The sequence below is a fragment of the Trypanosoma cruzi genome, genomic scaffold (genome assembly GCF_000209065.1).
Source record: "Trypanosoma cruzi strain CL Brener 1047053517085 genomic scaffold, whole genome shotgun sequence".
In the NCBI taxonomy this organism is placed as follows: Eukaryota; Euglenozoa; class Kinetoplastea; order Trypanosomatida; family Trypanosomatidae; genus Trypanosoma; species Trypanosoma cruzi.
In genome coordinates, this window is record NW_001849553.1 from 127,174 (window position 1) to 139,982 (window position 12,809).

Here is a 12,809-nt window from a genome sequence, read left to right on the forward strand (position 1 = left end):
TTGTTTTATGAAGCAGCAGAAATGAAATATGGAATGTGTGTTATGTTGTTGTTCCTTTCCTTTCCTTTCCTTTCCTTTTTTTTTATTTATTTACGCACATTTCCATGCATGCACGTATACGCACTTGCCTAAATCACTGCTAGCGGGGTATCCTTCATGTATTTATGACAAAATTTTAGGAAATTTTTTTTTTTCCTTTTTTTTCTTCTTCTTTCTTTGGGTGTGTACGTGTGTGCGCTGCGTGGGTTTGCACCTTGTCTTTGCTCTTTGATGTTGTTGTTGTTGTTGTGGTGGTGGTTGTTTTTATTTGTATTTATTTTTTTACGTTTATTTTAAATACGCAGCCCACCTCTTTTTTTTTTTTTTTTTTTTTTTTTTTTTTTTTTTTTTTCACCCCCTTTGGGGTGGTTTCGTAAAACAGTTGTACAAATGCGGATGTGTATGTGTGCGAGCACAATTTGTCTTTTTTTTTTTTTTCTTCTTCTTCTTCTTTCTTCTTCTGATCCCATTTTTCATTCTTTGTATGTGAATCCATGTACATGGATATATATACACGTGTGGGATCTTGCCGTTGGTTTGGGTTATATGCAAATGGCACGTATACACGGGGTGTGTGTGTGTGGGGGGGGGTCTTGTGTGAGTTTTTTCTTCTTTTTCTTCTTCTTCTTCTGTAAATTTCAATGAATTCACACACGGAGAAAAAACAAAAGGGATTATATTTTAGACATAAAAATAAATATTTTTATTTTTTATTTTTATTTACTGCTGTGATCGCAGTTCCATCCACCCGCTTGTATCCGTCACGGTATTTAAAGAAAGAAGAGGGGGGGGGGGGGAAAGAAAAAAGAAAAAAAAATGCGACGCATTTCTCCTGTTATTTTTGGGGTGCGTGTTGTCTCTTTTGCCACGACGTCAGTGGCGTTTCTGCAGGCCAGGGCTGGCGGGGGCCTCACAGACGAGGAGCAGCGGGAGCTGGAGGAGGAAGAGTTTCGCGTCATGGATGCGGCACGTGAGGAGGCTGAACTTCTCCCTATTGCCCATCGACTTGCTGCGAAGGCGGATGCGTTGGATGCCGAACTTCGTCGTCTGTCGTACGTTTTATTTGAAAAGCCACAACTTGTCATGGACACGCGTTCCGCGACATTGACAGGACGTCCTACGAGCATTCTTACAGTGATGCGGCGGTACAATGCAGGCAGTAGGCATACTAGTTGTCCAGCGGGGTGGGTAAAACCATTGGGTTCTTCCTCATGGATTGTTCAGGCATACAAAGGGGTACATTCTGCCGGGATGCGTCTTTGTGGCCGCGCAAAGCAAGAGGAATCGAAGCGGCCGGATCAACTTGTGACTTTGACAGGAGATTTGGACTACATTCGCCGAATGAAACATCTCCACGCATTGAATTTTTACAGTCGAATGAATTTAACGCCAAAGCGTCACATTGGGTTTTCTCTTTATGCACTCCTGTGGAATGTGGTGGTAGCGGTGCAGAATGCGGTGGGTTGTGTCATTTTCGGTGCGATGCGTGGCGTGCGTGACAACGAAGCGTGTGTAGGCATCATCAAAGGAACTGCCATTGGTATTCTTCGTGCCTTGCAGTTCCTTGCATACGGTCTTTTAGTTTCCCCATGCATTCACATCCCATGTGGACTCTGCAACAGTCTTTACGGTGTATGGAATGCGGTGTCGGGGACACTTTTCTTTGAAGTGAGTGCAGGACGATGGCAGTACTCCACCGCCTTGGATGCCGTGTGGCTGCGTCACGATATCCAGTTGGAGCAGCGTGCAATTCGTGGCGTTGGTCGTTTGGAATTTCGCCGAAAGAACATGAGGGCTGAAGAAAGATGGCAACAACGTCTTGCCTCCATGGGATTTTCGTTTGACAAAATCAATCAAAAGATGAGGCGAACGGGAGACACACGGCGTCCATCGTCCGCTGCATGGAAGGAGGGGGAGCATGCGGAAAGGGGTGGGGCGGAGGAGGACCCGTACGAAGTGCTTCAAGTGAAACGATCCGCCACACAGACACAAATTAAGGCACAGTACAAAAATCTGGCGAAAGTATTTCACCCGGATGTGGTGCAAAGCCGTCATGGTGGACCGCTTAGTGAAGAGGAGCGACGTGACGCCCAACGGAGATTTGAAAGCATCTCACAGGCTTACCAAATTTTATCTAACCCCGAAAAACGCAAGTCGTTTGATCTTGGCGGGGCACAAGCATTACGGTTACATGAAAGTAAAATGGGACGTTTCATGTCACGCACCCCGGAGGAAATGATTCAGAGTGTCTTTGGTGGAGAACCATTTCGAGAAAAGATACTCGGCTCTCTGCTACGGTCGCATTGGCATTTGCGGAACGAGGCGCAGGTAAGTGTTTCTTTGCATGAGTTTGAAGAATTACAGTGTCTGCGTTGCCGTGAGCTGACGGCGGAATTGGCGCAGATTCTCGATGTGCACGCCAACTCTCCACTAGCAACAGGGTACCAGCCACGGGGCGGCGGGCACGGTCGGAGTGAAGTGCTGCACAGCTTGCTAAGCGAACTGGGTGGCAGCGCGCCAAAGCCAAAATCACGTACATCATCGCAACGCAGCGCGAAAAATAATGCGACGACGGAGTCCATGTTCGACTTAACTCCCGGAAGTAATGAGTACAACTGTTTCTCAAGAGATTTTGAGGAGCGTTGTGAGAGATTTACTCGACGCCTGTCTGAGGCGTGTTTTGGTCGGGAGTTGATGTATGAGGCGGGGCAGTCTTATGTCATCTCCAGCCAACGCTTTCTCGGGATTCGCCCGTTTTACGCTCCCAAGTTGCACGTGTACAAGAAAATTTTCTCTGGTGTGGACCGTGTGTACGCGGCGTTCCGGGAGAAGATTGATGACCGTGCCAAGAATAATAAAGAATGGCTTGCGCAGAAGGTGATGATTGAATACTTTAGCATGGAGTTTGACGCCGTGGTGGCTGATGTGAGCGTTATTCTACGCTACGCAGCACAAAATGTATTGCAGGACGTTACATTGAACGAGGAGCAGCGTAGGCGTCGGTGTTATGCCCTTTGGTATCTGGGTGAGCAGATGGTGCGAAAGGGAGCACCATGGGTTGCCATGTCACGGGACGATGCGGAGTTGATGGCGTACTTGCAGCAGGCCGCCAACTCCGCCTCCACGACGAGTAAACCGGGACCGTTTTGATGAACACAACACGCTGGCGATCATATATATATATTTTTTATATGTTTCCGCGTGTCTGCCTGTGTGTGTGTGTGTGTGTGTGTGAGGGAGTCTTATCATGTGGTGGATGAAGTGAGGGAAGGAGCGGGGGGAAAAGAATGGCGGTGAGTTCACAGAGAGAAAAGAAATATGGTGCGAGAAGAGTGGGTATTGTTGGTGTCATTTACTTCTTTTTTACTTTTTTTTTGTTTGTTATTTCTTGCAGTGTTGATGATGATGATTATTATTCCCCATTTACTCTGGAAAGGGCGAAAGGAGGGGGATAATATATTTAAGCCTCCTTCCACCCTCCACTCACAATCCTAAAGGACCCGGAGAGGGTAACGAGAAGGAGTGTTTGGGTTGTGGTGTTCTCTCAAGTCAGCATGATTTGAATCCAAGTGAACATCATCTCTTTTTTTTTTTTTTTTCCTAATTTTTTATTTCATTTTCCTTTTAAACACGCATAGACGGAAGGAACGTATATATACATATATATATATATACTTTTGTGTTTTTTTTTTTTTTGTTTTGTCTTGTTGTTGCTTCTCCTCCCTCAGTCAGTAGTTCACAAGTAGTAGAAATATCACAACTACACACACAAAAAGAAAAAGGAGGGGAAACGAGGAGGAGGAAATTTTGAAGGGAATTTCCCCTTTTTTTCTCCTTCTTTTTTTTTTTACTTTTGTTGTGATTGTTGTTGTGGTGTTTGTGTTTGTAGGTTTGTTGTTTCTGTTTCCTGTGTGTGTTCCGCCATGATGGAGTTTGACCTGCTTGACGACGCGGAGGAGATCCTGCAGCCGCTGTGCCTCTGCCTCAACCAAGACTCCTCGCGTGTTGGTGTGGGCCACCACAAGGGCTACGTCATCTACCGCATTCATCGCCGCCCCGCTCCTGCGGGAACGGAGGAGGCATCGTCGTCGTCGGCCGCGGCATCATCCACCGGGCCGCCATTTTACACGACGATTGAGGCGGTTTTTCCGCCAAGACGCGGCACGCAATGTTCGACACCGTCAACGTGGGACGTACATGAAGGTGCCCCATCGCCACACGCCGCCGCCTCCTCAACAGTGGGGACAAGCCGAGTGCGTAGAATGTCCGGCGACCACCGTGACGAGGTTGACCACGACACTCTGCTGGACGCCCTCGCACACAGTCCGTTATTGCAGCGCATGGGCAAACCTCTTGAGAGCAGGGAAAAGGAAGAAAGTCAGGTGACGCTTGAAGGGACTTCTGTAAACTCCAATCCTGTGGGAACTTCCGCGACAACTTTGGCGTCAACACTCCTCGGTAAGAACTTTTTACGGTGGACGGAGGAAAAAAGAGATGCACCGTTGCCCACAGAAACAGGTGTGGGTGCGATGGCGCTTTTGTACAAGACGCAGTTTGTTGCTGCAGTCGGTGGTGGGCCGTACCCTGTTGGGCCTAAAAATGTCGTCAAGATATTTCTTACGGGTGATATGTGGGCTGATCGCGAGATATGCGTGCCGGACCCGGTGGAAGAACTGCGGTTGGATCATCGATTGGTTATCATCCTCACCACCCGGGAAATGCGTCTGCATAGCTTTGAGACGGAACTATGTATCTTTTCCGTGCCGCTGTGGGCAGACACTGTCCCCACCTCCCGCCCGTCTACCTCCACCTCACCTCTGTTCTCCGCGAGTGTTTCTTTAAACTCTACAAGGTTGCAGCAGCTTAATCTTGGCGCTTCTGTTACGACGGCTTCGACTTCGACTTCGGCTGCGTCTGCAACACGTTTTGTTGCACCGCTTGCCATTGACTATAGCAAAAAATGTATTGCCTTCCGCAATGCAATGGTGGGGTTTAGTCTGGTGCGCTACGATGCGGAGGCGTCATTATGTAATAGGGTGAATGCAGAGTTGCTATCTACAGTTTCCGTTGCCCACGAACACGCACTCAGCTCTCTGGCAATGGATCTCAACGGTGACATTAGGAGCAGCGGCAGCAACACCGCTTATGGATCCATGCGTTGGCATATTGCAACCTGCAGTGAGCGTGGGACAATTATACGGGTTTGGCGATACTATGAAAGAAGAGGTGAATCGCCAATTACGGTAGATACAACCGCTTCGTCCGCTCCGCATTCTTCTGATGTGGCGGTTAAGAGCACAATTGCTGAGGAAGATAGTAGTAGGACACTTCCTGGATATTTTGTGAGGGTGAGGGAAGTAAGAAATGCGTCGCTACCAACGCCCATCTTTCAAATGCGCTTTCTTGGTGAGGCCTTTCTCTTCTGCATAGCGTGGAACACGTTGAAGATCTTTTTTGTGGGTGAGCAGGAGCAGCCAAAGCCGTACGACATCAGTACGAAGGATCCAAGTAAGACCGTTATTACACAAAACAGCTACTCCTCCCTACATCATCTCAGTGTGGTTTCCGCGTATTTTAATTCCGAATGGGCCGCCTGTGAGTGTCCATTCCCGCTGACGGACGATGTGTTTCTCCCCAAGTGGGTGAACACGACGTCTGGGGAATTGCGACAGCATCTGTTGCGTGGCATGGGTTCCAGCTCTCGAATGACGGTGAGTGGCAACGGTGTAGAAGGTGAGACGTCTAGGGTTTCTGCCGATCCAGAAATCCCTGAACCTGTCTCCTTGCTTAACGACATCCAAGTGTCTCAGTCAAGATCCCAAAGCTCTCTGGTGTGCACAGTTCCTGCACGGAGCAAGTCGCAGGATTTTGGTGGAATTCTTCGCCGGTATGTTTTACAGATGGCACCAATGGTAGAGAGTGCGGGTCGGGTTGCCAGGAATTACTGGGGATTTGGTGGAGAGAGCACGGAGGCGGCAAGAAGTGGCGTGAATGAAGTGACCAACGACTATTCACAAAAACGGGACTACACCACGATGACTGAAGTCGCTCAATCAGTGGTAGTTTGGTGGGAACAGCCAACATATTGGCAGGTGGAATATATGACAAAGTCTTTGTCACGTCTCAGCACCAACACCACCACTACCACTACTAATATTACCACCACCGGTGAGGTATTTCCCAATCGCACCAAGTGCCCTCGACCAACAGTGTTGTACTGTGTCACATGTGACGGTAGTGCCATCAGCTTTGAATTCGACCCTGTCAAAGGCAAAATTGAATGCAGCAAAGCTACGGCAGTGAGTTCACTTGAGGATTGAGTGTAGATATAACAGTATATTATGTGTTAGAGATCAAAAGAAAAACAAAAGGAAGAAGAAGAAAAAAGAAAAAAAAAAAAGAAAAGAACAATTCGGTCGTATTTCTTTTTTGGTGTAATGAGTGGAAGCCTTTTCTGCATCTTATGCTTTTTCAATTTGCCGGTAGCTATATATTTTACATTATATAATTTTTATGCGTCACTTTTTTGCTGATAATTACCTTGACCACACATAAATCGTTGGAAGTGACGCGTTGGCATATATATATATACAAGTGTGTAAGGCTTCGGGGTTGTTGTGTCCCATGCAAACACGCATCCATATACACATATGGACAGATATGTATATATTTTTCTTTTTTTTGTCCTATTCAGTATTATGGATGGAATTACGAAGTGTGTAAGAAATAGTTGAAAGATGCGATGGAAAAACACAACAACAACAACAAAAAAAAAAGGGGGGGGGAGGGGGGGGAGGGGGGTCAGTAAAGGTTGCATTGAAGGTTTTTTGGAGAATTTTTGATGTTTTGTTTTTGTTGAATGCAACCGTATTCTTTTGTTGTTGGTTGGTTGCTTCTTTGAGTATATATGTATATATACAGACAGACAGACATATACATTTATTTTAATGGGTACTTTAATTTTCCCCGTCTTCTTGGACTTGCCAAAGTTGACGGTATTGGTGGGCCTGCAGAGGTGGTTGAACTCTTGCAGGAACGACAAAGAGGGAAGAGAAGGAAAGAGATAGAGAGAGACGGCATGTGACGAAACGTGCCTCACATTAAAATGACCGATTTGTGTGGTGTGCGTTACCTTTGCTTTTGTTATTTCTTTCTTTCTCTTTTCTTTTTTTTTTTCTTTTCTTTTTTGTGTGTCTTTGTGCCTTCCTTGAGTTGTAGCGGCACGTTGCCTCTTCTTTGAGTGGAGCAAAAAAAAAAAAAAAAGGGAGGGGGGGGACAGAACGGATAATGGTGGGGATGTGGGAAGGAGGTGGTGGAGTGTGTAAGTGCATTTCTTCATTGTGTCCGAGCGCACCGTAAGCACACATATTTTATGCTGCCGCCGTTGATGTTGTTGATATTTCTGCACTTTTTTTTTTCTATGTGTGTGTATAATATCTACTCGATGCTCACACACTTGGCCGCGGCATGATTCCCCGCTGCGTATTGTTTGCTGTTGTTGTTGTTGTTGTTTTTTTATTTCTGTGTGCATGTAAGAAGCGGGGAGGAAAGAAGGTCGGGGTGGTGGAAGGACGATGACCGACGTTGTGGAGGCGCCTCGACCCGCGACGGTCGCTGAGGCCTTTGCAAATACCGCGAAGGCATTGGAGCAGTTCAACATTGAGCGAATACGTGTGGAGGGACTCAGCTGCAAAAGCAGCATCACGCATTGCAGGAAACACGATAAGAACAACATGGAAAAGGAGGAGGACGTTCGAACGCTCACGGAACAGGCATTTATGCGGGAATTTGTCTTTCAGTCCCGACCGTGTGTCATTGTTGGGGCACTGGAGGACTGGCCTGCCATGCAGCGCTGGCGTGATGACAGGTATCTTTTTGACTTGGATGGGCACTTGTCACGTGTGCGCAGGGAAACAGATGACGCTGCCGCCCCGTCCAGTGAGGGAACGGCAGCAACGGGTGATGTGGCGGTTGTGCCCAAAAACAATGATCATGACTCCTCTGACGACAACACCCACCCGCGTGAGCGTGAAGAGGAGAAGGACGGCTTGAAGCGAGTGACGGTCGCACTGACGCCGAATGGCCGCGCCGATGCAGTGACGTATGTGACGTATCAAGGCGCCCGAGAGGAGGGAAGAGAAAATGATGTTGATGGAAAGAAGGATAATGTGGAGGAGCATTTTATAAAGACGGAAAAATTATTTATGGCTGCCGCAGAGATTCGTGCAACGTTGCCAGAGTTGTATCATCTTCTCCGCGAGAATCCACTTTACCCGCCGGTGCGGCCGGTTTTTGTCGACCTGCGCCGCCCTGCACCGGTTGTTGCCTACGCACAGATGCAAAACAACTGTTTGGAGGTGGAGTATCAGCACCTCCACGGCGATATTCCCCCGGAGCTTGATCGATTTGGTGAGCGCGTTTTTGGCGAACCGCATGAAGCTGCAAATGTGTGGTTTGGCACCCCTGCCTCTGTGTCATCGATGCACCAGGACTGGGTGGAGAACTTGTATGCGGTGGTACGTGGCGTGAAGGAATTTATACTCCTCCCGCCTTGGGAAGGAGTGTTTGTGCCAAAACCCGAACTGCCCTCCGCGGCGTTTTCTGTCCAGCGACAGGACGGCGTGAATGGCTATGTCTTTTCTGGTACACCCGTACATGATGGCTTGACGATACCATGGATGGATGTGGAGTTTACACCGGCTGCACTGGAGGATGTATCGCTCATGCCAACAAACATGCAGGAGCGGTTGCATCCACTTGTGGTTTACGTGCAGCCAGGGGAAGTGCTTTATCTTCCCGCCATGTGGCTGCACCGCGTGGCGCAGCACGCCGACGATACCGATCGTCTTGCAAGGGAAAAGCAGTTGACATCATCATTGCAAAGTGCACAGGATCCACCATTGCCTTTGATTGCGGCGGTAAATTATTGGTATGATATGAGCTTTACAAATCCTGCTGTTGTCATGTTGCGTGAATTCGGTTTACTGTTGTGAAGAAAGTAAAAAAAAAAAAAAAGAGGTCTTATTAAAGGAAAGAAGGAAAAAACGGAGTTGGTCGTCATTCTCGTTTAAACAAAAAAAAAAAAAAAAGGAAAAAAGAACAAAAGACGCTTCTTGTTGTGTTATGTCCTTCCTATAAATGGGGAAGGTGATTATACATAAAGGGGGCTTCTGTAGATAACACTACGACACCACAACATGCAGATGTTGCTTTATCGTTTGTGTGTGTAGTGACGGTAATGGCAGTCTTTCCCTTCTCTCGCTCCCTCTTTCACTTTGACTGCTCAACAAAGCGTCACGAAAAGGAAAGGAAGGGAAAAATAAAGACTTCACTACCCGTGCGTGGAGAAGGGAACGGTGCATTGAAAGACAAGGGAACAAGAACTAAACATTGGGGTGTGTTGAAAGAAGAAGAAATAAAGAAATAAAGTTTTTTATTTAGCTTATTTATTTGTTTGTTTATTTATTATTTTCTTTAGTTGTTAAGAAAAAGGTAAATAAAAGCGTATTTCTACTGGCCGCGGCAGCTGAGGGAAAGAACGGCAGGGCGACATACGGGACAGACTTAAACGGCACGAGGACCACAATGACAGAACGTTCCCTCATGATCCGCCACGCTGTGACAGGGCGTTACTTTGCCGTCGGCATGGACTTTCCGAGCGCAAGGGTATTTGACGTGGCGACGGGCTCACTGGCGGCAGTGGTGGAGGTGCCACCACGGAGCCGCACGTCTCTCGCAGTGGTGTCGTTGACGGCGTTGGCGTTGGGCGAAATTAATGAGCCTCATGCAGCGGAGGAACAGAGGAAGGCGATGGATGTGGTGGGCATGTCAGGCGCTTGCCATGCGGCGGTGGGTTTGAGCAATGGAACGGTGTTGCTGCACAACGTGCCGAAGGACGAGCTTTTGCAACACCTCGCTGTGTCGGACACGCAACAGGCAATTACGGCAGCTGCCTTCTGCGGTCGCCATTTGTTTTGCGTTGTGGGGAATCGGTCTCTTTGCGTAGTAGATTGTCTGCGTGGTGAGCGTGTGGGGTCTCAGCTAAGGGTGCAGCAAGACGCTGGGGCCATTGCCGTCATGAGGTGCAGAGAGGACGATGCTGCGAATGGAGCTCCTGATGTGGGATGTAAATTTCTTATTTTTGTCTCGGGACCCACCAACGCCGTGTACACACTTTGTCTCGGTAACGAGGGGGCCCAAAACACAGTAGCGACAATGGAACGATTGGTGTCTTTTGCGTCACAAGCCTCCCGCTCAGACTTTGCGTGGATGAGCGGCACGACGCAGCATCCCATTGTTGTTACCGCCAGCGCCCAGGAAGGTGTTGTGCGGGTGTGGGATGCATACCCCAGCGTCAGCGGTCAAACGACGTCCTCACGCTGCCGCCGCAGCCTCCTCTGTGGCCAGCGCATTATGGGCATCTCCGTATATGATCCCACAACTATGAATAGCAGCGCCAACGGCTATCGCAACGGCGTTGGGGGGAGTGAGACCTTTGTGGCCGCCACGAACTTCACCGGAGCGGTGCTCGTGTGGAATCTTGGAAGCGCTTTGTTAACACCCGTGGCAGATCCAGTTCCGACGCCACCAACGCTACGCATTGTTTCAAAGGAGATCTCCGCACGACTCCTCTTTGGAGCCTTTATCCAGGGAGCCGCGGGGGAGTATCCATCCCTGCTGGTGTTGCGAGGCCGCTTTGCGGTGCCACATTTTGAGTCGGTAGACCTACGCGAGGCCGCGCAGCGGGCGTCAATGGTATCATCCATGACCCCCGCAACGTCGTCATTGGCAGAAGAGGGTGCCGTCTACGAGTTGCCAACAGGGCCCAACTCCGAGAGGGCAGGGAAGATCGACGCGGTGCATGCCGACATGGAGGTGCTAGACCACGCCTGGGCCACGCACTGTCTTCAACAGCAGCGGCAGCAACGCCTCGCTGCCCGTGCCATTTACACGCCCTCGGAAGGTTTTGTCCCGCCGGTGTCTTTTCACGCAGCTAGTGTAAAGGACATCCCGCAGAACAAGCTGACACTGGAGCAGCGCCTGAAGAAACTCTCGCTTTCATCTGCAGCACCGTCGCAACAACAACAACAGGAGCACTCACATGCTCTGGGGCTCGCGACGGTTCCCTTGTATCAGGCGCTTCACGCCAGTGACGCATCAGCGGTGATGGAGCTTCTCACTGTTGCTTCGCGGTCTGCGGAGGACATCCGAGCGACTGTGATGGGTCTTCAACTGCCGTACTGTCTGGAGCTAATGCAGATTATTGCGCAGCGCGTGCGTGGGGCAACCTCCCGCTCACCCCTATTTGTTTGGATAGACGCCATTGTTCACTACCGCGGAGTGGAGATGTACCAGGCTCAGCAGTTATTCAAGCAGCAGCGGCATCAAGAAGAAAAGAAGAAGAGCGCATCATCGAGCATTTACAGCAATGGAGTAAATGACCCTCTGTTGCCAACGTCAACAACAGCAGCATCGTCAAAGGCAAAGCCTTCACCACCAAAGGAATTTGTTGCGCCACTGTTGCATCAATATAGGAACATGACGGCTCTGTACGACCCTCTTGCGGCGATGTACGGTCGGCTTTCCATCTTCAAGTCCGTCCGTCCATCGGAGAAGGGTGTGTTTGTGAATTCCGACGCAGGTATCATTTTTCCGACGATGTTCACGGAGATTCGCTGCGCCGGTGGCGAGTATCGAACAATGCGAGTGCGGAGCAAGCGTGATCCCCATGCAAGGAAGAATAAAAAGAGAAGTGCTGTGGCTCTTCTTCGAAAAGCACGTCGCCTGGCGGCTGCCGAAGAGGCGGGGGCGGCAGCAGAAGCAAAGGGAACTTCTGAGGACAATGTGGAGGAAGACTATGATGATGAAATTGACATGAACGCTTTGGATCAAATGCGTCTGGGAGATGACACCGACGGAGAGGAGGAAGAGGAAGAAGGAGAGAGTGATGCGGACAAAGGCCCCGGCAAGCGCGCACGCGGGGAGCAAACAGAAATGATTGCAGAGGCGGAGCGCGGCTCATCGTACGGCATTGAGTCCTCCACACGCAGCAGTGAGGTGGAGTTTGACACGGCGAGCGACGACGATGTCCACTCCGCAGCTGCCGAAAATGACGACGATGAGGAAGACGATGACGAGGAGAGTAGCAGCAGCATTAGTAGTGGTGTCGCCACCGCTGACATGTTTGACGACGAGGAATACGAAGACGACGACGACGACGATGATGGCGATGATAATGACGGAATGGGCGATGACATGGCGGAGCTGCTAGAGGTGCAAGGCGAGGACAAGGAGCGCGAGGGGCGGCGGCACAAGCGAGTAAGGACAGAACACTAAGACTCATATCACTGCATGGAGCGCATTACATGGGTGCATGCATGCGTAGCCGTGTACTGAGGAAGAGAGGAGGGTGGAATATATATATATTCCCAAAATGAAGAATAAAGGCAAAAAAGAACAAGAAAAGAAAAGGAAATTGAAGGCAAATCACGCCACGCACTTAAATGCGCATGTGGGTGGGGGGGGGGGGGGGGAAGAAAGAGAGAGAAAGAGAAAAAGAGGGGATTCTCTGCTGTCCCTCTTGAAATGCGTGCCACAGGAGGTGTTTCCACATAAGCGATTAATCGTGCAAGTCAATAAAAAGAGAGAAAAAAAAATTTTATTATAAATTGAAACTTTCTGCCGGCCAAATGAAGTGGATTTAATGCTCTTCAGCCGTGTTTTTTTTTTTTTTCCTCTTTTGACTGCCACACGTTGATACATCTATGCAG

At 49.2% G+C, this 12,809-nt stretch overlaps 4 protein-coding genes across 4 annotated transcripts, besides 26 other annotated features; all 4 read left to right on the forward strand.

Annotated features, from left to right (window-relative positions):
* Positions 1 to 10,866: a sequence feature (heterozygous, non-Esmeraldo-like haplotype).
* Positions 52 to 83: a microsatellite.
* Positions 184 to 218: a sequence feature (T-rich).
* Positions 268 to 302: a microsatellite.
* Positions 353 to 391: a microsatellite.
* Positions 462 to 501: a microsatellite.
* Positions 643 to 670: a microsatellite.
* Positions 727 to 762: a sequence feature (AT_rich).
* Positions 856 to 3,189, forward strand: Tc00.1047053508881.10 (hypothetical protein, conserved; the record flags this gene model as incomplete). The annotated part of the gene is made up of 1 exon (XM_810480.1): positions 856 to 3,189. One exon carries the CDS (start codon positions 856 to 858, stop codon positions 3,187 to 3,189), a length of 2,334 nt encoding a protein of 777 aa, XP_815573.1.
* Positions 3,212 to 3,232: a sequence feature (AT_rich).
* Positions 3,250 to 3,273: a microsatellite.
* Positions 3,619 to 3,665: a sequence feature (T-rich).
* Positions 3,690 to 3,713: a microsatellite.
* Positions 3,717 to 3,755: a microsatellite.
* Positions 3,963 to 6,359, forward strand: Tc00.1047053508881.20 (hypothetical protein, conserved; the record flags this gene model as incomplete). Its single annotated transcript, XM_810481.1, has 1 exon — positions 3,963 to 6,359. One exon carries the CDS (start codon positions 3,963 to 3,965, stop codon positions 6,357 to 6,359), a length of 2,397 nt encoding a protein of 798 aa, XP_815574.1.
* Positions 6,164 to 6,206: a microsatellite.
* Positions 6,395 to 6,447: a sequence feature (A-rich).
* Positions 6,527 to 6,554: a sequence feature (AT_rich).
* Positions 6,816 to 6,840: a microsatellite.
* Positions 7,178 to 7,227: a sequence feature (T-rich).
* Positions 7,529 to 7,551: a microsatellite.
* Tc00.1047053508881.30 (hypothetical protein, conserved) lies at positions 7,614 to 9,032 on the forward strand (the record flags this gene model as incomplete). The annotated part of the gene is made up of 1 exon (XM_810482.1): positions 7,614 to 9,032. One exon carries the CDS (start codon positions 7,614 to 7,616, stop codon positions 9,030 to 9,032), a length of 1,419 nt encoding a protein of 472 aa, XP_815575.1.
* Positions 9,109 to 9,144: a microsatellite.
* Positions 9,472 to 9,506: a microsatellite.
* Positions 9,625 to 12,375, forward strand: Tc00.1047053508881.40 (hypothetical protein, conserved; the record flags this gene model as incomplete). The annotated part of the gene is made up of 1 exon (XM_810483.1): positions 9,625 to 12,375. One exon carries the CDS (start codon positions 9,625 to 9,627, stop codon positions 12,373 to 12,375), a length of 2,751 nt encoding a protein of 916 aa, XP_815576.1.
* Positions 10,867 to 11,754: a sequence feature (haploid, non-Esmeraldo-like haplotype).
* Positions 11,755 to 12,465: a sequence feature (heterozygous, Esmeraldo-like haplotype).
* Positions 12,109 to 12,280: a microsatellite.
* Positions 12,466 to 12,809: part of a sequence feature (haploid, non-Esmeraldo-like haplotype) that runs on past the window's edge.
* Positions 12,687 to 12,709: a sequence feature (AT_rich).